The sequence below is a fragment of the Hakea prostrata genome, chromosome 7, assembly GCF_041222555.1.
Source record: "Hakea prostrata isolate BN-2017 chromosome 7, UWA_Hpros_2, whole genome shotgun sequence".
NCBI classification, from domain to species: domain Eukaryota; kingdom Viridiplantae; phylum Streptophyta; class Magnoliopsida; order Proteales; family Proteaceae; genus Hakea; species Hakea prostrata.
In genome coordinates this window covers 20,454,911-20,479,685 of record NC_142606.1, presented here as the reverse complement: position 1 = coordinate 20,479,685, position 24,775 = coordinate 20,454,911, and the positions used below count along the sequence as shown (strand labels likewise).

Here is a 24,775-nt window from a genome sequence, read left to right as displayed (position 1 = left end):
TAACTGATCAAACTCAACATTCTGTGTTACAAATTTTAACTCCCTTTTTTCAGAAGGAATCAAAAGTTCAAATAGACCAGGAGGCCCAGTGAAATGAATCAGATAAGCAATGAGCAGAACAAGAAGCTCTCCTGGTCAACTGGACTAGATGTTTCTTTGATCCTTCTGGATATCTTTGTCCTTATGTACGTGTCAAGCTAAACATCATTTGAAAGATCGAATGGGTCCAAGATTATCCGTTCCTCACCCCTTCTTTTTTATATCTTCTGGTGTGGTTCCGGCAAAGCTTGTCTTGGCAACGGATAACAAACAGGTCATTTTCGTGCAGTCCACAAATCTGGAAGCCAAACTAATGCGGCTGCTTCTGGATAAGCGTAATGCTCACGTATATCTTTAAAGGAAATCAATGACCCTCCAACAACCAAACCTGAAAGAAAACCCTAGTTAGGGTTAAAACCAAGGTCACGGGAAAATTTAAACGGTTCACATTCTTGGCCTGATTTATATGCATGATCCGCTGTGATGAATAATCCTTTTCCCAGAGCAATGCAACTTACAAGTATTAAAAAGACGATTGAAACACAAAATTTGAGCTGATGACATTATTGTATTTTTGCTAACCTGACAACAAGGTTCACTGAATCTGTTTTCAACATAAAGTATGAAACAATAAAAAATATACATAGTAGAGGAAGCTTATCCTTTTTGACCTATAATAAGACCTGTCACTCCCCCTTCCACCCCCCCCCCCCCCAACCAAAAAAGAAAAAAAAAAAGAGAGCAGAAAAATGGTAATGAAAGGGGGACAAAAAGGAGCTTTCCCCTCCCCCCCATACAGTTCTTTGACAAGGTTCGACGGCTGGTTTGTGATGCGTCGGAATGTACGAGCCTCCTTGGGATCTACACCAACTCCAAAATGAATCAGTCTCCACTGCATGGACTTTCTGAGATCTCCTTTTTTCTTTTCTTTTTTGGGTAAAGACTTTCTGATCTCAAAGCAATGCCTTGCTACCCTTTGACATGAAGACGACTCTTATCTTTCAGTGATTTTGAAGAATGAACTGGTGCACGGCGATCATTAGCAGTCTGCTTTTTACGCCTAGGAGCACCAACAGCAGCACGATCCATCAATGGACCAGACATAGTCTGTCCTTGCCCTTTGGGATATGATAGTGCTGTGGAACTGAATGGAACATCAGAGGGGTCAAAGGAAGAATCAATCTGATGTGATGAACCCAACGGAAAACCAAGGGCTCCATCCTGGTGAGGTGGAGGAAACTTCTCGCTCTTACTCTTGGCATTTCCATGTGAAATGAGCCGCCTCCTCTGTTTGGAAATCGAAAAGAAATTTAATTAATGAACTGTCTGCATTTGCACTGATGATCAGATCATTAAAAATTTTAATCACCGGAAACAATCATACCAAACTATTCTGAAACTAGACCATAAGCATCAAAAGAATCTCAATATATACCAAGTATAGATTGCATAATGAGCATAATTCAAAGATCTATTCGCAAGGACCAGCAAAATTATCAGAATTGCAACAGTAAGACGTAGGGATGTTCTAAACGAATGCTTCTAAAAGCCTCATAAATTCTGCCAGCCACCAAGGTCAGCTCAACTCACCAAACATATCCCAACAAGTTGGTGTTTGATACACAAGATCTCACGTTCCTAAATGTGACCACCCTGCTTGTATAATATTCCTAGTATTGCAACATTATGTACTTAGAAAATGATGATCATCCACCAAATCCAATTACCATAGTAGACGGTTTTCCAATCTTATTAATTGGTGAACTAACAAAAATCACCCACCCAAGTTAACAGCTTCAGTCGTGAATCTTTCTAGCACAAATTGAACCTATTTTCTTGCACCCAATTTGTGTTTAGATTTCCCACTGATCACTCATCCCATACTTAAAAACAACAGCACATTATTTATTTATTTATTTATTATGGGTAAAGCAGAACATAATTTGACCCCATACTAATAGGTGAAACTTATCCTATCTCACTGGCCATCTGGAACGATCTTTTACCTCTTTTCATCCTCCTTAAAACTTCAACCTCTGAAAACAGCTTCAATGAACACCATACGATCCCAATCACAGCTTTCTCAACTTGTGTTTCTACAATTTAATACTTTCTGATATCCTTCTTAACTAGCATTTTGCCATCTTAAAAACAAGACTTTTTGACTGTCCAATTTTTTCTTTATTTTTGCTGATATATGACCCTAACGGTTTTTCCCAGTTTACTTACTGCATACTATCTAGACCTTGGGATAACCAATCACCATATTCCTTTCCTCAGTGCTTAATGGATAAACTTTATATAATTGGCACTCCCAAGTAGAACGTCAAAATGATCAATTTCTGTTCCGTTGGATTAAAATTCAACATGCTGCCATCTGTTCTACTACTTCACACATTCATCAAATGGCAATTATTTGGTTGGTATTAAAGCCATGTAAGCCATCTGCAAATTCATTTTGTTCCTAATTTGACCTCGGATAGAGCCTATTGGAGGGCAAGGATCCATGTAGCAGACCACATTTATCTGAGGTTCTCCCGATTTGCTGGACTATTCCTCTTTCGTCTTACTTTTACTTCTCAGCCCTCATTTTTCTCTCTATTGCTCATAGTTCATATCTAGTATAATTCTCTAGACTTCTATTGCCATCCCGACCTCAATTTTAAGAGGTCCAAGTGGCCAGCCCCATTGAATTTGGGATAAGGCTGAGTTTGTCATCATTGTAAGTTGTAACTTCTCCTTATTTCTTTCTAGTTTCTGCTTACATTCCCAGGAAATGTGTTCAAACCCAAGGCCAGCCCATTTCTCCCCCCTTTTTCCCATCATAAACCACCACCACATCCACTTGCTAAGCTGGATCATTAAAGCTTAATCAGCTCTAGCCTTGTGCACCTAAACCCAATCCCACACAATATTTTCCAGAAAGTTCCTAGTTTCTCTTGCCTTATAATAGAACCCACTAGAGTCTAATAAACACGACTTAATCAAGTGATAATTTAGAGCTGCCAACTGCATTTCAGTCTTCCCACATATTTTTATGGAACTTTACTGTTACATAAACTGGCTTATACAAGCTTACTAATTCATCCTTCTAGTGCAGAAATTGTGAATCTTGATGTAAATTACTACTGAGACATTCAAATCCCTAGCCAATCAAAGTTGCACACTCAATTAAATAACCTCTCTAGGTTGCCTCAGGAGTGCAACGACAGCCTAGAGTGGTCCAGAGCAGGAGTTGAATGAAAGAAAATTAAAGGTTGATTCTGGTTGGTTTGTCATAAAACAAAATGTTACAATGGTCTCGGAGACAAAAGAAAAGATATTCTTGTCTAGGATTTTGGTAATGTTCTTTGCTCAAAATGTTCTCATTAAAGCCATAAGATTTGAGTGAAAATTGGAGAAATTTTTTTTAAGACATTTATTTCTGTGCCAACCAAATGCAAGTAGGGGTGCAAGTTTGGCCCTCGCAGCCCTAACCCGCCTTGAGTCCGAATAGGGCTTGGGCGAAAGATTTTGGCCCTAAGGGCAGGTTAAGGCCAAAATATTCTAGCCTTGAACTAGGGCCAAGGGCAGGCCTGAGATTACTCTCTGGCCTGCCCAGCCTATCCCCGCCCATCCCTGATTTTATACCCTGACCCAGGCCCTGATATTGACCCTTGATTTTGGCCCTGACCCGATTTGAGTTTGGACCCTCCATCCATATGGAGAGGACTTAATTCTAATCCACATGGGTGAATACTTGACACATGTCAAATTTTAAAAACATGATCATGTTTTGTAGAAAATTAATAAAAATAAATTATATCCTCATTACCAATGTAGTAAGCATCCATCTGCGCTGATCCTAACCCTACTTTTGGCTCTAGTCTTAATGTTAATTTGACCTCGATCATGTACTAGATTTTTACCCTAATCTTTATATTAACATTGATATAACTATAAGTCTCGATTTTGACCTTCAGTCATTTTGATCATATTAGACTATGAGTTTGCTTTTCATATTATTTTTAAGGTAATTTTTATTTTTCGAACTAAGACATTTTTAGTTCCCAAAAAACATTGACTTTTTTCTTTGGACTAAGGCGAGATAATATATTATAAATAATAAAGACTAGTATATAGAGAACTAATATCTAACAAATCTACATCCCAACTTCTCATCATGAATATTGACATCTTTCTTTTGCCTCCAATGTGATATTTCAGAAAAACTTATTAAGGACAGATAGCTGTGTTTGTAACTAAAATATCATTTTCTTTAACTACGAAAAAAATACCAATACTAAATTATCATTGATTTACTTGTTAACAAGGTTTTGGATATGGATTTTTTTGTTGAATAAGGATATCAATGGGAGAGGTTTTCAATTTCCATCACCAAAGCAATGGGAGACTTTCAGAGCTCAATATAATTATGAAGTGTGAATTTATTTATGTTTAGAGCAACACTATCAACTTATTGACTATTTTATCATATTTTGTAGGAGCTTTAATCAACTTATATTTCTATGAATTTTATTTTTAGTTTACTTTTGATACTTTTTTTTTAATGAATTTACATTTGATATTTTAGGTCCAAGGATTAAGGCTAGGGACAAGGCCAATCAAGGCGAAGATAGGGTCAATCAGGGCTAATCCATCCCAATCCGACCCAATTAGGGCGAGAATGGGCTTGGCTTGGCGCTGTAGGGCTTAGGCCTAGGGACAATAATCTTTGGCCCTGAACTAGGGTCAGGGCGGGAATGGGTTCAGATTAAAACATATAGGGCTGGGCTTGGGATTGCAAAAGCCCGACCCAGCCCAGCCCTGTTGCAGCCTTAAATGCAAGTGAGAAAATTTCACTTTTTATTTTTATGTCAAATACGCATTTCCTTTACAAAGAAATGCAACTGGACCTCTTACAGGCAGAACTGGCAAACCACAACACGAAAGAGATGACAATACTGTAGAGATGATCTATTTAGGAATAGAACTGCACAGCAGCAGGAAGAAATAATGACTTCAAAAGGATACCATTCATATACACATCTCAGAACCAGAACATGCAGTGGCTCAAGTGGTTGGACCAATACCACTAGCTTTGGAAACCCACATACAACTGGACTGAGCCAATTTGGGATTTTGGTCTGATAAGGGTTGGAATTTATCTTATAATTTTCATTTCATTTTCTTTTGCTAGGGACTAGATTATGTCAAGAAAGAAAATAGAATCATTTCAAATTAACTTCAAGGTTTGTAATCAAGTTAGGGAAGTCACAAGATCCTAGGCAATCCAAGGTGTGTGAGGTCCATTCTAGACAGCACCTTAATGGTGCCCAAGTGAACTGGTAACTAATTAAAAATCAACATTAAGCCTCATTAAGTCGTCAAAAATCAACAGTAAGTTACATCCGGTCACCAAAAATCAGTATTCAGCCACATCAAGTCATCAAATTTCATCATAAAGAAGATAGCAGAACTGGAGAAACCTGTTATTGGAAGTTAGAAACAATCAAAATACATATATCAATTTATATGTTATTGGACTGGTCATTCAGAAGCATCTAGTCAAACATTTGGTTTATATGGTTATTAGAAAGTATAATCTTATCAATAAGTACTTAATTGCTTTTGATTTCGAGGAACTTTCTGGTCTTCTAAAAATTTGATTGAACAAATAACTACTTTTACGTGAGCAAATCAACGATTGCTTAGGTCTGATTTATATCGAAGGAGTTACATTTCCCTCAAACCTAATTACATTTGCACAAATGCTGTCAGAATTACTCATAGAAAGAAAATATTTGTTTAGATATCAAGACAAATGAACATTAGTACTTTTAGTTTTTAACAATGTTTTATCATTCCAGAATTTTTAGATTAGAGAAACCTCTAACATTAGAAAATTGAAACGTGCACCGACCATTAAAAATAAATATATAATTTTTGTTTTATCATTCCAGAAATTTTAAATTAGAGAAACCTCTAACATTAGAAAATTGAAACGTTCACCAACCATTAAAAATAAATATATAATTTTTGTTCAAGCACTGTAGGATTGATTTTTATCCTTATGGAAGTTGACCTTTTTAATTATTTTTATTGGATTCAAATAGAGGTATTTGTCTATTGATTCATAATATCTTGCTTATGAATATTATGAAAACATTTACTTCAATGGTGTTTGGCATGAAAAGCATCAGAACATACTTCAATACCATTAAAATGTTATCATCCTCCTTCCAGGAGAACTAATGTGCCTATGGATATCATTTTTAATGACTCTTGCCCTTATTATACACCTTAGAGGTGTTCTTTCCAACTCTACCACACACATAGACTCACACACACCACCACAACACAAGTTAGCAGTTCAGGAAGAGATTCCTGCCTAGGGGGAGACCACTCATGTGAGGCACACTATTAAGGTCTTTTAAAACAAGATTGACTAGAATAAGGAGGTGCAGACTTATCAGAGGAAGAAATACAATCGGACAAAGCAGGTGGAGAAAGTTGACATGTTACCACTTCAATCTCTTGCTCTAGAATTAGTTTATTGTTCCCCCTGAGGTATCTTTTTCTGATCTTCCTATTGCTATTAGAAAAGAAGTTAGATCTTGTACTCAGCATCCCATAGCTAAGTATGTTTCTTATGACTCTTTGTCTAAATCCTACCATGCTTTTATATCTTTTCTATCATATGTTTTTGTTCCTAAGAGTTGGCAAGAAGCACATGTTGATAAAAGATGGAAGGCAGCTATGGTAGAGGAAATCCAAGCAATAAAGAAAAATGATACTTGGGAATTGGTTACACTTCCTCTAGGAGAAAAAAAAACCCATGGGTTGTAAGTGGCTGTTATGGTTAAACAAAACATGAATGTATCAATCAATAGGTTGAAGGCTAGATTGGTTGCAAAGGGGTTTACCCAGGTCCTATGGGATTGAATATTAGAAGACTTTTACCCTTGTTGCAAAACTGAACACTGTCAGAATTCTGTCGTCTGTAACTATAAACAAAGATTGGAACTTACACCAACTAGATGTAAATAATACCTTCTTACACGTGACAATACTGCAAGAAAAGTTCATCAATTGAAGAGGTCAATTTATAGTTTGAAGCAGTCTCTTAGATGTTGGTTTGGACATCTCAGGAAGGCAATGACAGTACAAGCAAAAGTAATGCAAAACTCAAGAAGTCAAATACCAAGATCACTCTTCTCATTGTTTATGTAGACGACATTGTCATCACACAAAATGATGGTGGGGAGAAATACAGAGGCTGGAAGACTTTCTTGGCAAAGAGTTTAAGATTAAAGATTTAGTGAAGCTACGTTACCTCCTAGGAATAAAGGTGGCCCAATCAAAGAAGGGTATATACTTATCCCAGAGGAAGTATGTTATGAATTTATTATTTGAAGTGGGAATGTTGGGGTGTAAAGCAGTTGATATCCTTATTGAGGCAAGAGTTAAACTCAAGGAGAAATAGGGAAAACCAATGGACAAAGGAAGACATCAAATGCTGGTAAGGAAGCTTATCTACTTGTCCCACATCAGACCTGACATTGCTTATGCCGTGGGGCTGGTGAGCTAGTTCATACATGATTCATATTCAACTTTTAAAAAGGTTGTTACCAAAATACTGCAATATTTGAAGGGAACTCCTCAAAAAGGCATACTTTTCTCACACACCGATAATCTAAAGGTGGAAGCATATACTGATGCAGACTGGGTTGGGTCCTCTGACAAGAAATCAATTACCTCTGGTTACTTGGAGGAGTAAGAAACAAAATGTGGTAGCTTTATCAAGTACAAAAGTTGAATATAAAGCTATAGTTCATGGAGTTTGTGAGCTATTGTAGCTAAAAGGTCTGCTAGAAGATATTGGAGTTCAAGTTCCTAACCCTATGATGTTGTATTGTGACAACAAGGCTGCCATTAGTATTGCCAATAATTTTGTGCAACATGATCAAACTAATCACATTGAAATTTACAGATTTTTTGTCAAAGGAATGTTGGAACATGGGCTGATCTACATGCCTTTTGTGATCTCTAGAGACCAAGTGGATGATATTTTCACTAAGGGTTTGAAGGAATGAGATTTCGGAAGGAGATTTCCTTCCTATTGTAGGCAAGTCGGGCATGACTAACATCTATACCTCAACTTGAGGGGGAGTGTTGGTTGGTTCGGTTCTATTAGTAGGTTTGGTTTATTTATTTAATTTGTTAGTTCTTGTTGCCCAAGTAAGGATATTTATGTAATAATGTTATTTTCCATTCATTATAAATAAAGGGCTTGGGATCACATTTGATCTATTCAAGCCATTCTACCACAATTGACTTTCTCAACATACATCATTCCTAGAAAGCCCAAACCAACACAAGTACTATCCTTATGCTAGTCGGTTTACGTGGTCCTCCATGCAACATTCTCTAGCCTATCCTGTCCTCCTATTCTAAATAAGCCCATCAAGCTCTACTCTTCTTTCCAATGATGTCATTTTAGATGATGAAATCCAGAAATTTGTTCTCTCCTACAAATCCAAAAAAGCCCCCAGTGCCTATGGATTACATATGGGATTTTCTCTTGTTAGGACATCATCAAAGAGGACCTCATTAAGGGACTTAAAACATTGTTTCTTAGACTTCCCACCCTTCACACCCTTCACACCCTTCACACCCCCACCCACAAAAAAAAAAAAAAAAAGAAAGGGGAAAAGAGTTAACCATACCTTTCTTGTCTTATCCCCAAAATGTGAGGAAACTCCTCCATGTCTGATTTCACGTACAACTCCTAATGCAATATTCTCTGAAAGATCATTGCCAAAATCCTGGCTAATCGTCTTTAGTTAGCTATTGATTCTTGTTAGGCATACAGTATCTTGTACCTTGTCACTCGGTCTGTTGTTGACTTAGAGGGGCCATTAAGAAGCTGAAGGGTATTTTGTTAAATTCCTATGTAGGCTTCTTTTGGCTATAAATCTGTAGTGAGGAATCTTCCTCTGCAACACAATTTATGAGAGATGTATGAACATAATCTGTTTCTACATTGATACTGAAACAGATCTCCTCACACTGTAGACATAAGCAATATTGCTGAACAACATAAACCTTGTGCTCATTGTGAGAGTGGTGTTTGTGTTTCCCATTCTGCTTTGCATCATTTTTTGATTCATTTTCTACAAATATTTCATCTCCCCAACCTATCAGCCTTTGTTTCTAGTAGAAGCACCTCAGAATTCACACTCATGTATTCTGAAATTCTCCACAGGTTTGATAGAAAATCCAACTACCTCATGGTCCGCATGAAAATCAAAACTCATAGACTGAGATTCTCTCCATGGGGAATTTGACATCCTGATTAAGTTGTTCCCCAAAGAAAAGAAAAAATCATCATCCATAGGATACACTCTTTCTTGCCCTTGTTTCTTCTTGTTAACAGCACCTAGTTAGTTACTGCACATCCTCCACAGGATTTGTAAGGGTTGTGATGTACACCAAGGAGGAGGGGATCCATGAAACTTCAGAATTTCCTTATTTTGGGTAATTTCTAGGGTTTTGGGCTTGGATTGGGTACTTTTGGTAAGCCATGGGAATTCAAAGGGGTAAGAATTTGATGTAAAGGATCCAGGGATATGTGGGAAGGGTTCAAAATTCCTATAGGATGAGAAGGAAATAGTTGAAGGGTTGTTTCAGATTTTTGGAAAGGATTGGGAACTTCTCCAAAACTCTCTCTTTTCTTTCTTTTTACCACTCTATATTCCTCTCATTCTTTCTCTTCTGCTTTTTCTCTTTTTTTCTTTTTTTTTCCTGCTCTTTGCTTTTTCTGTTTTTCCGCCAGAAACAGAGTGCCAAGAGAGAGAAGAGGGAGTTTAGGGGGCATGGGGGGGTGGGGAGGGGGGACATTTACCCAGAGGAGTTGCAAGGGGTTAGGGGAGGGATCCAGACATGAACAGAGAAGGAAAGGGGCTCAAGAGGGGCGGTGAGGGCCAGGGATTAGGTTTCCTGGGTTGTGCAGGAGCAGGGGAAGAAAGGGAGGATCTGCGATGGGGAAAAAGAGAGTTGAACTTACTTGGAAACACCTGATCTGAAATTCTGCAGACTGAAGTTGAGATCCCTTTCTGAGATCGATGCCTGAATGCTTGGAAGTAGAACTGAATTTGCAAAATCAGAATGCACTAAAATAGACAACCGCAGGGTCCCCCTAAAAGGAACCCTGCTTCCTCCTTGGTTGTAAACTCTCAGACTTCTTAATTCATTCAAAACCGAAGAATTCTGTGGGAGGCTTGAGAATCTATAGCCTTTACAAACTTTGAAACACAATCCAACTCTAATCCTAATTGACTCTAACTTAGGTTCCTCATCTAACTAAGAACCTTATCCAAGTAACCCTATCCAGATAAGAACTTATCCAACTAATTAAAACACTTCAGTTGGGACTCTTAAATCAGTTTAGAATCCTAAGAAAAAACTCAGAAAAGACAAATTTACCCTTAGAGGGTTGTGCATTGACCAGGGAGGACTAAGCCCACTTGCGGCTCATGGTGGGCCTCCTCTTCTTGTTCATATCAGGTTGCCCCTCTCCCTGATGTAGCCTCAAGATTGAGGGCCAGTTACAGGATCAATCAATTGAAATCAACAGGCAAATTAGGGTGTTCTCAAAACCCTGCAGTTGGGGTTATAGGGTCTGCTTACAGTTTTAAAGATTTGAGAGGGGGGTGAATAGGGTTTGGCTATGATATGGGGGCTTAGAACTGATGAAACCTAAATCTGAACCTAATTATTTTCAAATTCAGATTCAATTTCTAGGGTTTTAGAAGTGTGGAAATTAGGGTTTCAGATTTTAGGGTTATTAGATGTAATCAGGGTTGCTACTAGGGATCGAGTGTAAGGGGGAGGGAGGGAAGATAATCCTAAAAGGAAGGGACTTTGGTGGAGGGGTTCGGGAGATTAGAAGGTTAGGGTTTTGGGGGAAGAAGAGAGATGCTGCAGGGATGGGAAGGTGAATTAGGTTAGGTGCAATGGGGAAGAAGAAAGAGGGAAGGGTGGGGGGTGATGACTTACCAGCTTGGGGAAAAATGATTGCATTAATGAACTCTAAACACCAGCCTGCCGCAGGGTTCCTGCACTTGTTAATCCTTAAAACTCCACTCCTTCAATCAAACTTTATTCAACATACACTGTCTTCGTTACATCATACATGCATAAGGCTGTATTTATAGCCTACATTGAAGGACTCATAGTTGGACTCAATTTTGAAAGTAAAACAAACAAGAACTTCTTAAATTCTACTCCAATTAGGAGTCTGATTGATTCAAGTTACACAATAAGAGTAGGACCAGACTCCTAGTGAAATTTGGACAACAACTAAAGGAATCCTACTTTAAATAGAACTCTTAACCAAGGTTGTTAAAGTGACATAAAGTGACAAAGCGACCAAAGAGATGGAGGGTTTCCAAGGTACTAAAGCGATAAAGTGCAAATAAAGCAAAGACTAAGTGGTCAAAGCATTCTAGTGTTACTTTTTTTTTTTATATTTGATCCAAATATCATAAGTTACATAAAATTCCTAGCATTTTAGTATGAAACATTTTGCAAACATAATGAAAAGTTCATTCATATAATCAGAATATAAGATTGGAAAATGTGACAGTCATTAACTTCAAATATAACAACATCAAAGTCACAAATCAACCTTCAAAGTTTAACAACCAAATTTTCAAAACAACTAAACAACGCTACTGAGAGACAGAAAGTACTCAGACACCTGCTGAATAAATAACTTAGGCAATTTGCATTCACTTCTAGTTGATAACCAAGAAAAGTAACATTAGAGAAGGGGGAAGAGAAAGAAAGAAAAAAGAAGGGGGGAAAAAAAACCCAATATCAAAATCTTAGAGAAGAAATGCTATTTCATAATCACAAAGATGTGATATTGGGTTTATTGTTGGTAACCAAAGATGTGATGTACTGATATTGGGTTCACCATAGAAGTATTGTTTTAGACTCTCAAAGAAGAAAACAAAAAGCGTCAATAAACCAGTGGCTGGGGACCAAATTGTCCAAAGCTCAGACTCTTAAGCGACAAACTGACTGCTTTATTGACTTTAAAAAAAGCGACGATCGCTTTGAGGGGTAGGGACCACCGGATGCTTAAGCGATGCCTTGACAACTATACTCCTAACTAGATTCGAACTCTTACTTAACAAGGACGGACTAAATTAACAAAATAAAGTTAGGACCAAAGTCCCAATAAAACTCTGATTCTAATTGGACCAAAGTGGGCTGGACTAAGGCATTCAAAATGACCTAAATGCCCCTGTTGCTGCCAAATACTCCATACAGCTGGGCTAGGCCGTAGCGTGCTGGGCAGCAACCCAAAGCCCTCATTTGACTCTTGGGGCCTCCACAGGGTGGTCCTAGAATTTCACATCACTCCCCCCAACTCTTCTCTTAGGCATTAAGTCCAATCTCGCAATATCCACTCCAAAAACCACCAGCATCTGATCTCCCCAGTCCCCAAATGCAAACCTCTCAAGCTTACCCACTTTGCATCAGCAAGCCTCATTATCTTCTCCAAGGCTACCCTCTCCTCTATCTTGATCATCACATCCTTGTTACATATCTTTGAGAGTATTTTTGGCCTTCACATCAGTCTCCTGTTCTCCTCAAATCTCATCTTTATTTTTTCTCTCTGTCTCCCAAGTTAAACTCTTCTTGGACGATTGGTTTCACCCCTTGCAATCTTCTTGTAAAATACCGGGGCTCTCCTCTAGAGAGCTGCCAGGCTAATTGGTCATCACTGCACCCTATGCTTGAGATTCTAACTTTGGAATGGCAAACTCCTCTTGCACACTGAGAACTTAGAGTTAACCATATCTGCTTTCGAATCCTCCAACATTTACTGGTACAGGTAGTTCGGGCTGCATAAATCTACCATAGAAGGCTTCCAAACATCATGTGAGAGATAGGCTTGGCTTCGGAAGGACCAGGGACTCCAATACTGCAGGCATTATCAGTTTGATTTGGAAAATTCTGTCCGAACACAACTATATTTGGGACAAATAGGCCAACTAAAGTTCTCAAACAACTATTTGTGGACACTCTACCAATCCTCAAAAGCTTCTAGGGTTGGCACAATATCCTTCTTCTCCAAGATGTCTCTAGGATACCTGATGAAACCTCTACATCTCTTTGGCTCAACCACTATCATTCTATGGGTGTTTTCATTCTGATATTTGTAAGAATTGCATACCCTCATACTGATAAGTATTCCCCTATTGCCTTTTAGCTCCAAAGGTCCCTCGGCCCAGTCCTCAATTTGGCCCCCTCCCCCACCCCACCGCACCCCACCCCAACTCTTGGTTACCTTTTTCCTCCAATGATCTCTTTCACTCCTACTCAAACCGGGACCTTGTTCAAGTAATTGCCTCCCGACCCTTCGGTAACATGTTTTGTTCAACGGTCACATCCCTCGACATAGCTTTTGGAAAGCCCTAACTCGTTGCCTCCTCACCCTATGTTGGATGGTCTAAAGGAAATTGACCACCTTTTTTCTTCCCTCTCTCTTGCCTGAATATGGTTTAGGTTGGATAATTTTTGGCCCCATCATAGAAGAATTCTTCCCTACTCTAAGGAGTGGTGGCTCTCGATTAACACGACCTACACAGGAAGTTTCATATGTGACATTGTGGGAAGGTTGTTCTTTAGTGTTTGCCACTATATGCTTAAACTGAGTTCCTATAATGCTAATGGGCCCTCAGTAAACCAGAAAAGTTTTGAAACCCACCAGAATTTGATGTCAACCAGAATTCAGCCCCTGGCGGAACCCCTGGAGTGGGCCCCAAAGTGGCAAACCTAGGGCTGGCAGAACCCTCCAAGAGGGGTAGTTTGGTCCATCCCAGCACTAGTTAGTTGCTGATTTTAGGAGTCTTGGATAGTTAGGTGTCTAGTTTGAGATAAAGATAACTTCTTGAGTCCTTGGGATTCTTCTTCAAAGATAGACACTTGCTAAGTCTTTATTTACAAGAAGAGTTCCTCAGTATTTAGTCTTAGGGGGAATCTATTTTCAAGGAGATTCCATTAGATCTTTAATTATTTATTTGGACGGTTGAGATTATTTGTAAGGGGATCCTAATCTATAAAGGAAACCCATTGAGGATTGGGGTCTTCTAGTAGGCTATAAATAAGCCTATTCTTTCTTTGTATTTTCTCAAGTCTGATTATTTGAACAAGATCAATTGAGTTGAGGATCGTGGTTCTTGTTGAGGGGGCCACAGTTGAATCAAAAGTTGAGATTTTTCTGCAAAGATCAGTATCTATTTTCTTTTGTCTAGCACTCCGTCTTCTTCCAGAAATACAACAGATCTAGAAGTAAGTAAACAACCCCCAGCCCCCTTCTCCCCTCTCCCCAACCATTGCAGGCCCTCCCCTCCCCTTCCCCTTCAATCACAGCAACTTCAGCCTCCTCCCCCACCTTCCCAGTCCATGCAAGACCCTCCCCTGTCCTCCTCTGTTCAGCGCACCCTAGAACCCCCCCTACTGTCGCACCTTGGCAGCAACCCCCCCCCAAGGGCCCTGCAACACCCCTCACCCCTCCCCCAACCCCTTGCGATTCAGTCCCTCCCCTCCCCCACCTCTCCCCTAACCTACGACACCCCCCTCCCTCCCTACTGACTTGAAGCAGAAAAAAGAAAGGACAAAAACAGAAAGAAAAAAAAAAGAAAGAAGAAAAGAAAGATTGCCCAAGATCTTCATTTGTACAGTTTTCCCCCATTCGGGCTTTGTTAAAACCCTAAAATTTCCCAAACAATCCTTTCACTTTCCATTACCCAAATCCCACAACCCAAACCATCCCAAAATCATCCCTAAAACCTCCCCACACCCAACCGCAGGCTTCCTTAGAAGTTTTGATACACCCCATATCTCTTTGTTAGATCCCATATATCTTATTATCACATAAACCATCTCATCTTAGGTTTTGTTAATTTTGCAAACCAAATCTTACCCAAACCCCATCTATTTAGATCCCCATCTTTATTTAACAATATTACCCATCTCATCTAGACTTGATACTTAACTGCTGGTTCAAAGAAGATCATCCTGGGCAAACCCTTAAATTTTAGGGAATCCATTCTAGAAACCCTAACCCTGTAATTGGGTACACCAGAATTGCACCAAGAACTGAATGTGTGGCTTTAGTAGTTTAAATGTACACCACTGCTCATTTCCTCAAGAATCATTATTAGTTAAAACTATCTTCCGGTCATTACTTTTAGAAAAAGCAAAACGATAAAGCTTACAGTGTGCCATCCTTAATAAATCCAGATATATTTATCAAACAATATCATAATAAAGAAATGACAGTTGGAAAAAACAGTAAAGCAAACATACATCAAGATTGGATTGAAGCTCAGCATTGGCTTCTGGAGCAGGATATGCTCTTACAGGTCTATCCCGTGGACGGGTTTTCTTCACACCATCGCCATGGCCTTTGGCAGCAGCTCTCAACCTAAACAATAATGATCCTAGAATCAGGTCAACCATTCATTAAAAACAATCACATGTATGAATCAATTCCTGCAATCCTGCAAAAGCATGGAGAATGAAACGCTAGCAAGCAGCACCCATTATGGGTCCCTACTTCATTTCCACAGATACATGTCATGATGCTCTTCATGCCCTATATGTAATGACAGGCCCAGTAACTGCCCATATTTCCACATATGAACATCTAGAACAAATGGAACAGAATGACTAATCCCATGAAAAAGAAAATCATCTCCATGATATACAACTAACGATTTCCATTTACTTATTTGATTGTTTCAAAATAAAAATAAAAACTCTACATTCAGAAATAGAATGGAATTAATTAAAAAAAAAGTGTTAAATTTCCAATCACGAGTATACATTGGTCTAAGAAAAGGGTTTCTTTTGATTTTTTTAATTTTATACACTGGTATAAGGAAAGAGATTTTTTTCCTCTCCCACCCCCTTTTTTTAAGGTGCACTATCTAAGAGGGGAAAGAAATCTAGAAGGTAATGCACAAACTAGAAAGAATGCAGACAAAGATAACCTAACAGGATTTGATGACTTGGAGTGCAACAAAGTGCCAAAGAAAATGATATAGCAGCAGTATTGGATAAGCTAATTCTATCATACAGATATCACAGATGAATCAGAAAGCAGCTAGTCACTTAGATGCAAGGGGAAGCTTGATCCAACACACTATCATTATATATGAAGAAGAAAAAAAGTAACTTTAGAGCCCCATACAATAAGTTTAAGCCCATGACTTCTAGGGCATTTCCTCTTCCGGATTTTCCTTTTTATTCCTCTTTGGGGTTTTGTACACTGCTTACCTTCTAGCTTCTTCATCCCGCAGTTTAGCATCCATCTCCTTGCTTGGAGGATATTTTGGAAGGCTTGAAGGGTCACATGCATAAGGTTTAGTTGTGAAGAACTACAAAACAAAAAAATAAGTGGTTCACTGAAGGGACTATTTACAAAAAACAGGGCAGAATGGGATTGAAGTTCAAATTATCAGTTTCATAAGATTTCAAGAATAAATGTGTTTCATATACCAGTTGAAGCAGAATGTAATTCAAAACCAGATTTGTTTACATTATTTTATGCTATTTCAGACTAGGCACAAAATTCCACTAAATAAAAAAGCAACTGAATTTATATCCTTGAAAAGCAGGTAAATATGCTAAGGACCAATCTCTACATGACCCACACCAGATTCTATCAAACCATTGATAAATAACAAAACAAGTTGAAACATTCAGTATTCTCACTCACTTTCACCTTTATTATTCATGGACAGCATAATAATAAAAATACTATTGTTTGTGTGTGTGTGTTATATATATATATGGTTTTTAGTAAAGGCTAACCCAATTTCCAATCAATTTCTCCTTTATCTTTTTTTTTTTAATTTTTTTTTTGGGGGGGGGGGGGGGGTGTTGGGTTTGGATTAGTTACATTAGACCTAATTGGAATGCCCAACAGGTTAAATGGGCCATGGTGGGATTAGATTTACCATTGAAATCAGCCAATCCTGTAAGCCCAAGTATTAAGCGTCATGGAACAAAAATTGATCGATATGGTTGAAATATCGATCGATATGTCTGCATTTTTTGAATTCGAAACGAAATGTAGTAGTAGGAACAGAAAGTATCCATATCGTTTTGTATCGACCGATAGTCGAAATATCGGCCCGATACCATGTCGAGCCGAAATGTTACCTGTGCAGCTTATAAAGTGTCCAAACCGAGCCACTTTTCGACCTATCAATGCTATTTCGACCTATCAATGCTATTTCGACCTACCGAGCAATATCGCCCTCTGCATTTCGACCTCCTTTGGAAAATTTTGCTGATTTCTCTTGCTTTCATCCCCTTCTACACCTAATTTCTAGTATTCCATTTCCTTCAAACACTTGATTTGCTCCTCCATTTGTCCATTTTCTCAAGTCTTGCAAGGTGAGTAACCAACTTCCTCATTTTTTTATTTTTGTTTCATTTGTGCCTTAAATCATGTTAGATTGCTTCCAAATTTATGTATGTTTACTTTAGAGTGTTGATCTATGAATTTGTAGTGTCAAAATTATTTTTTTATTCTTCCTACTATTTTTTTATTTTTCTGTTATTAAAAATTATTTACTAAATTATGTATATTGCTAAAAATGTATGTATAGTACACGTATAAGCTTCAAATGAATGTATGTGAGAATTGAGACACCATATTGCTGTGATGGTGTTGAGTTAATTTTTTTTTCTGTTAATTATGTAATTTTACTGTATTTAATATATATTTAAATTATTTAAAAAATATTTAAATATTAAAAAAAAACTAATTAATTTATGTTTTAAATTTTAAAATAGCGGAGTATTAGTGGAAGCATGTATGCAATTTTTAGACCATGTTGTGGATATTTTTAAGATAGTTTGTGAGTAGAATAGACTTGTAACTCACTAACTTGTAAGTAATAACATTCCCGCTTCTTCTCTGATTCATATACTATATACTTGGAATGTTGGATACTTGGATGTTACATTTTCAGTAGTTTTTTAGTAAACTAGTAGTTCTATAGTGTTTATTATGCTTGAAATAGGTAGTATACAAAAATCCAAATCCATTTGAGTGCATTTGAGGCTCGAAATTGACTTTTCAAGAGTCCCATAAAAAGTATCCTGTTTCACATGGAAATTTCAACCTTTTTCAAGGTCAAAATTACCATATCGATCGAAATTTTTTCCTTGTTAAGCGTTTTTCATTCTAGTTTCTATTTGATAATAAATTTGTCTCTAAGTCAATAGAATTCTAAATGCTTGCGATGTTGGTTTTATTTTTGTGTAATATCCTAATAGTAATTTGATAGGCCACTCTAAAAAGCTGGATTCAGAGTATACACTTGTGGAAAGAGGCAAGCAGCTGGGCAGTTAGGCCACAGCAGTTAATAACAAATAAATGAGGCAAATACAGACTGTAATTGGGCTTATTTTTCCTGTTCAGGATACTGGGGGATGCCCTCCTCGTCTGGTTCTCCTTACCTCTTTCTCCTTTATAACCTCTGAATTCAATATATACCTAAATTATCAAAAAAAGAAAAAAGGCGAATTAGCAGTTTTGCATTTGAGAATAAGGAGAATAAAGCAGGACTGGTGAAAGCACTGACTGGGCAAACAAAGGGGTTAGTTTATGCAACTTAGATATGGACAGGGAGAGAGTTTTGGGAGAACAAGGAAGACTTCAGTGGTCTTGTTGGTATCAGGTTACTGCCGAGGAACACTAGACTCAGTAATCCAGATCTGTTTCTTGTTGTTTTTCATTTGTATTTTTCTCTGTTGTGCTGTGTTTGAGAGTCTATTATAATCAGACCTTTTTCCTAGAAGGGTTGCTAAATTTTAGTGTCATAATTTTGTGAAAAAATGAATACAACCAAGCCTTATTCTCACTAAAAGGGGATCGCTGGTTTTTTATTTTGTAATACAACACATTAGTTTGTGTAACAGTCTATCTTGATTGATCACTTGAGGCAACAAGTTGGGGTTGTTAGTGATGCCCTTCCCACATGCATGGAGTTGATTCTAGGTTTTATCCCTTTTATTCTTCTTTCATATGTAAAAGAAGGTGTTAGAAATTCTGTTATCAATATATTGTCCCTATTATGTTCTATTACGAATGACCTCTCACTAGCCTTACTGGATCCATGATTTGGTATCATTTTTTAACAGAAGGCAGAGAAAAAGTGAAAACAGCTAAATCCTACTTTTGATTGGGAGGTGAACAAGCTGGTTTGATATATAATCGTTAGGAAACTTGAACATGTTTTAGGCAAAGGAGTACCGATGCAGTTCAAAGGCAGAAGAAGGCTCAGCCCAATCAAGCCCCCTCCACTTTTGATTGGGAGGTGAACAAGCAGGTTTGACATATCATCAATAGGAAACTCGAACATGTTTTAGGCAAAGGAGAACTGATGCAGTACGAAGGCAGAAGTAGGCTCAGCCCAATCAAGTGCTCCACCTTTCAAGTTAAAACCAAGCTCATGTGGCCCATATTATGGTTCATCTAAAGGTATATATTCTGCCTATAATATGGCCTATATGTCTAAACACTGATTAACAGTATGGTCCCCATGTGATTTGTATAGAGACAATAAAATGTATTAAGACTTGGTTGCTTCAATATTCCTTCAGCTGAAGATATGATTACATTTGATCAGATCAACTCTGCTTTTGCTTTTATTAAGCATTGTACTGCAGCAATGGAATGGAAAGAATGAGTTAATGACTTAAGCCTTTGAGTGTTCTGTAGTGATCGAGAACTTCTCATTCGGCTGATGCAATGAAACCCTGTTATAGTGAATTCTGTATGGTTTCCCAAGGGCTAGGTTGTGAAGCTTGATCATATCTTCTTATTTCGTCATTCAAACGGCAAAATAAGTGTGTTAAATTTTAGTATCAATACTGCTTTGTCCCTATCTCAATGTTGTTGCACTTGATCTCCCACCAGAAAATAACTTCATGGTAGAAGGGGATTTAGTGATGTGATTCACTTGTTAAGAAAAGATGGCATATGCCCGTGGAAATTTCTTTTCCATTGGGTAAAAATGTCTCTTCATGATACAGTGTCCAAGCCGTGGTGCATGGACTCATCAGATTTGTCATTTGATCTCTCCCATTTCAGACTCAATTCATTGGGGCTAAGATCATCTAATTCTGCAGCTGATGTTGTTACAACATGTTATTAGGCCAAGAACTGCTCCGTAGATTCTGATCCCTTGCTATTGCTGAACAATATTCTATTTCAATCAATAAATTTACTCCTCAACCAAGAAGAGAAAATACGAGGGGAGAGAAAACTTCTACAAGATCCTCCTAACTATCTTTTTGCAATAGAGTACTGTGCTCTGTTTCTCAGATATACACCAGAGTGGGATATCAAGCAGTTTCACTGCAGGACCAATTTACAGAACCTGGGACCTAAAATGCATCATTGAGGATATTCTAGTTCCAAGCATCAAGCCTGACCTATAAATAAGATGAATTTGTTGGCTTTCACAACCTTCATTAGTGGCTGACCTTCGCCTAGCCAATCCAAAAATTCTGTGGCAGTTCCTTGGAAATTTTAATGAGCGATAGACAGCATGAGACAGCCTTAAGATGGGGATGCAATGGAAGAAGAAGTAATCACCATATCTCCCTTCCACTCTGGGCAAAGGAGAGAACGCTGGCTATGAATGCTAATCCAAAGCATTGTCATCACGCACACAACCAGGCAGTATCAGGTATTCAAGTGGCGACCAAGCAATAAGCTGTCAGTCTAGGCATGCGATGTCCACATGTGATATACCAAAGATAATCTCTAACAATTATGATAGTCTCTAACAATTATGCATACATGCAACATAGAACCCATATCAAAACACATACATATATAGACACACACATGCGTGCCCTTAGAATATAATAGAAGCATACTGATCAACCCAGTTAAATCTAAGTCATGTCAACAACACATGCTGCCCCATGGACCCAACAAATAGTCTAGATGCCTAAGCATCACCTTGGCAACTAAGTTCCACAGGACACATATATACAAGCACACTTGGGTAACACCCCCCCCCCACCCCAAAAAAAACACACACACACACCAAAAGGGGGGGAAATCCCTTCTTGCGTTGCAACGTAGAGAATTAGGATAAACACAAATGCACTACAGAAATTTGGAAAAGAATATGTTCTTAATTGACTATCTGAAAACTCAAACATGCAATTACACCCAAAAACATTTGACTGACAACCAAGCTTACAGAAAGGAAAATACTACAAAATCATCTAGATGCTGTTCTGCAGGCAGTATCACCACAAAAGAAAAGCAATACCAAGAAGTAAAATAAAAAATAAATAAAATGATAACTTGCCTCACTCTTCAATGCATCCGTGGCAGTTAAACGTTCAGCCGGGTCAACTGCAAGAAGAGTTTCAATTAGCGGGAGTGATGATGGAGGAAAGTCCTTAAAAGTTTCCGCTATACATCTTTTATATGGCTGTTGTGGCTTAAAGATGGTTGCATGGGGCAACTTTGACTTTTTCCAATACTCCTCAGATGGAGAGCCACACAGCTTGAAAATTTTGTGCAGCTGCTCAACCTGAATACCAGAAGTGGTAAATATCAATGGAAATTAAGATACAAATTTTCCTATACTTATAGGCTAAGGAAAGAAGTATATTTGCTACAAGCAACACAAAAACCCAGTGCTGGATTTCAAAGGCATGAGCTTCAACAGTTCATGACATTGGATCTTATATGTAAGATCCAACTGAAACAAGAAAACAAGGCTCTGGTTTTGTCAAATGACATGCTATTTTATTCAAATATCAACATCCAGCATGAGTTTCCAATAATTTGTCTCCTTCAAGTTAAGAAGAAATTTATCCAAGTTTAGTGTGTGATGTGCAATACTAGGCAATGGGAAGGTGCTCATCTTTTGCCTAATTTCATAAATAAAGAAGGCAATGTAAACATGGAAATAGTCTTCCTACACAGCAGGGTATGGCCCTTGCTCCTGCTGTGTGCGATAAACCATCTTGTAGGAACAAAAGAATTCGACTTCTTCCCATGCTTTAGTTGTTTGCAGCCTGAACCTGGTCCACATATGGTTAGGAAGCTGCGCTTTGCATCTATCTTCTGTGCATTTGCTCCTCCAAGCTCATTATGTACCTTTGTCCTTCCAAGACTATGCAGTAGCAAGAGCCTAATGCACCAGACACTCTCTTTTCTTAATTTTTTTTTCCCAAAAAAGGGTGGTAATCGGAGATTAAGTTTGCAGAACAGGGATATGCATTTTCAAGTCAGTAAATTGAGTGGTCAGTGGTGGGAGGATATCCTACAATATCAAAAACATCAACCAATACAGCTACAAGCAAGGTTTAAAGTATCCCACGATACCATACAATACTAGCCGATACATATCCATATCGGACACAACCAATACAATACATATTGATACATCACTCTGTTGAATTGCACTAAAATACATTAAACAGTATGATACAATACTCGATATGGGAAGATACATCTCTTAAAATCATATGACCGATACGATACTCAATACCGATACTTCATACATTGGCTGTACAAGTCTCCAAAACATGGAGTTAGCAACATCAAATAGACTGCTAATTCCCAAAGCCCAACATGAATTGAGTGGAACACTACGGAGAACATAGGATACAGAATTACAAGTAGTGCAAGCAGCCAAATTACCTCTGTACGGCCTGGCATTATTGGCTTTCCTGCCAATAGCTCAGCTAGAATGCAGCCTGCACTCCAGAGATCTACACCTACACCGTAATCAGTAGCCCCTAGAAGAAGTTCAGGTGGTCGATACCACAGTGTGACAACCCGACTAGTCATGGGGTGCTTGTGGTATGGATCAAAGAAAGATGCCAGCCCGAAATCGGCAATTTTAAGTACTCCACCATCATCAATTAGGAGATTAGACCCCTTAATATCACGGTGTAACACACCCCGGTTGTGACAGTGCTCAAGTCCTGACAATAGCTGATGCATATAACATTTCACCTGCCATTCCGATTACACAAGTAAGGAAAACGGAAAGTACAAGGTCAACCAAAACATCATAAATGAGGATCAATGCGAATGCAGGATGTTAGTATCTACTTCAAGAATTGAGAAGCAAACCTGAGGTTCAGTGAACTTGGTTCCTTGGCTTGCAGCCAGACCAGCTAAATCATGGTCCATGTATTCAAATACAAGGTACAAACTACATGACATCCGTGATGTCACCAAACCCTCCAACTTCACAACGTTAGGGTGATCAAGTCGCCGAAGGATCAGAATTTCTCTAGCCATAAACTTCACACTTTCGGGCTCCAGATTGTCAAACCGAACCTTCTTTAGTGCTACAATTTTACCCGTCATAATATCTCTAGCTTTGTACACGTTGCTATAAGTTCCTTGCCCAATCTAAGAAACAGGAGAATCAGGGCATAACAATTAAAAACAAGACCAGATGATTTAGTTTCGTTTTCATTTTTGGGAAGGGTTGGGGAAAGGAACTGACTTACCTTATCCAATTTCTCGAATGTGTCAGCCCGACGAGGAGTCCAGCCCTTAATCGCCTCGCCAGCTACGGCGGAGAGCCAAGATGGCCACCCAGCAGCCACCTGCTCACCATGCACATGGTTTGGTGGGTTACTAAGTTTCGGATTCGGCTTCGACCTTCTCCTTTCTCCACGTGGTCGCTGACTGCCTTCCTGGTTCTCCGCTTTCTGGTTCTCGGCATTCGGAACCTCAGTGGTCTCGACCTTTGCTACCGAAACTTGCAATTTCTTCCCCGACGGAACAGGTAAGGTACCTTCTTTCTCCTTCTCAACTTCCCTCTCCGTCACCCTCCTTGCCTTCGCACCAGCCCCGGACGAAGCCACTTTTCCATACACACACCCCATGTCTCCTATACCAAAGCTTCATGTTTCAACAGATCCGACTCTCGCCCCCCACTTCCATTCCGACTCAATCATCCAGAATTCAACAACTAAAAGCTAACCACTTCCTCGTCCAACTCGAAACCCTATGGATCTAATCCGATCGTCCAAATCACTCTGGAGCTAAAAAGCTAAAAAAGCGCCAAACATAAACCCTAAATTTTTCTCCGACAAAGCAAAACCTGTAATCATTTCAAGTCGCCAAGATTACTGGCAGTCCGCAACCGGCTAAACCAAAATAAAGGAAAAGGATTAAAGGTACGAAAGCTGAATGAAAGACGAAACAGTAATTTAGAAATAACGATAAATAAAAAAACTAACTTTTTTGTGATTCACAATCCGCCATTAAAGCTGCAGACCAAGTGATGAGAGAGAGAGAGAGCTGCTTCGTTCGATCTCAGTGTCGCAGTGGATCTTGCTGATGAGGTAGTTTCGATAGAAATCCAAGCTGTAGGACCTATCTCTTTCTGGATGGTCTTCGCTCTTTTGACCCTCTCACAGACACAAGGAGAGAAAAAGACGACGTAATGAAGATAAATTATGATTTCTGTCCTCAACTCCAGATCTTAGTCAAAATCAAAACCCTTGACCACTGGTATGTTCCGCTTACTCCAACCTGTACAGTCCACTTGGCCTTGCCACGTCATCGAATGGGCCTTTCCACGTGGCCCCATTGGCGTAAAAATGTAAAATCATGGGTGGCATGGTTTATCTAGCTTACCCCTAGATATGAACCACG

At 38.7% G+C, this 24,775-nt stretch overlaps 1 protein-coding gene across 2 annotated transcripts; it reads right to left on the bottom strand.

The window, feature by feature from the left end:
• Window positions 1–781: 781 nt before the first annotated feature.
• Window positions 782–24,551, bottom strand: LOC149010436 (putative serine/threonine-protein kinase At1g54610). 2 transcript variants are annotated; one of them, XM_089162119.1, is made up of 8 exons: window positions 24,358–24,551; window positions 23,620–24,264; window positions 23,234–23,518; window positions 22,796–23,113; window positions 21,450–21,677; window positions 16,381–16,481; window positions 15,409–15,526; window positions 782–1,326 (listed from the first exon to the last, which is right to left on the bottom strand). In XM_089162119.1, exons 2-8 carry the CDS (start codon window positions 23,998–24,000, stop codon window positions 1,009–1,011), a joined length of 1,749 nt encoding a protein of 582 aa, XP_089018245.1. In that variant the 5' UTR covers window positions 24,001–24,264; window positions 24,358–24,551; the 3' UTR covers window positions 782–1,008. The 2 variants fall into 2 exon arrangements, with proteins under 2 accessions (XP_089018245.1, XP_089018246.1); XM_089162120.1 differs by having other exon boundaries at window positions 23,620–24,218.
• Between the last annotated feature and the right edge of the window lie 224 nt (window positions 24,552–24,775).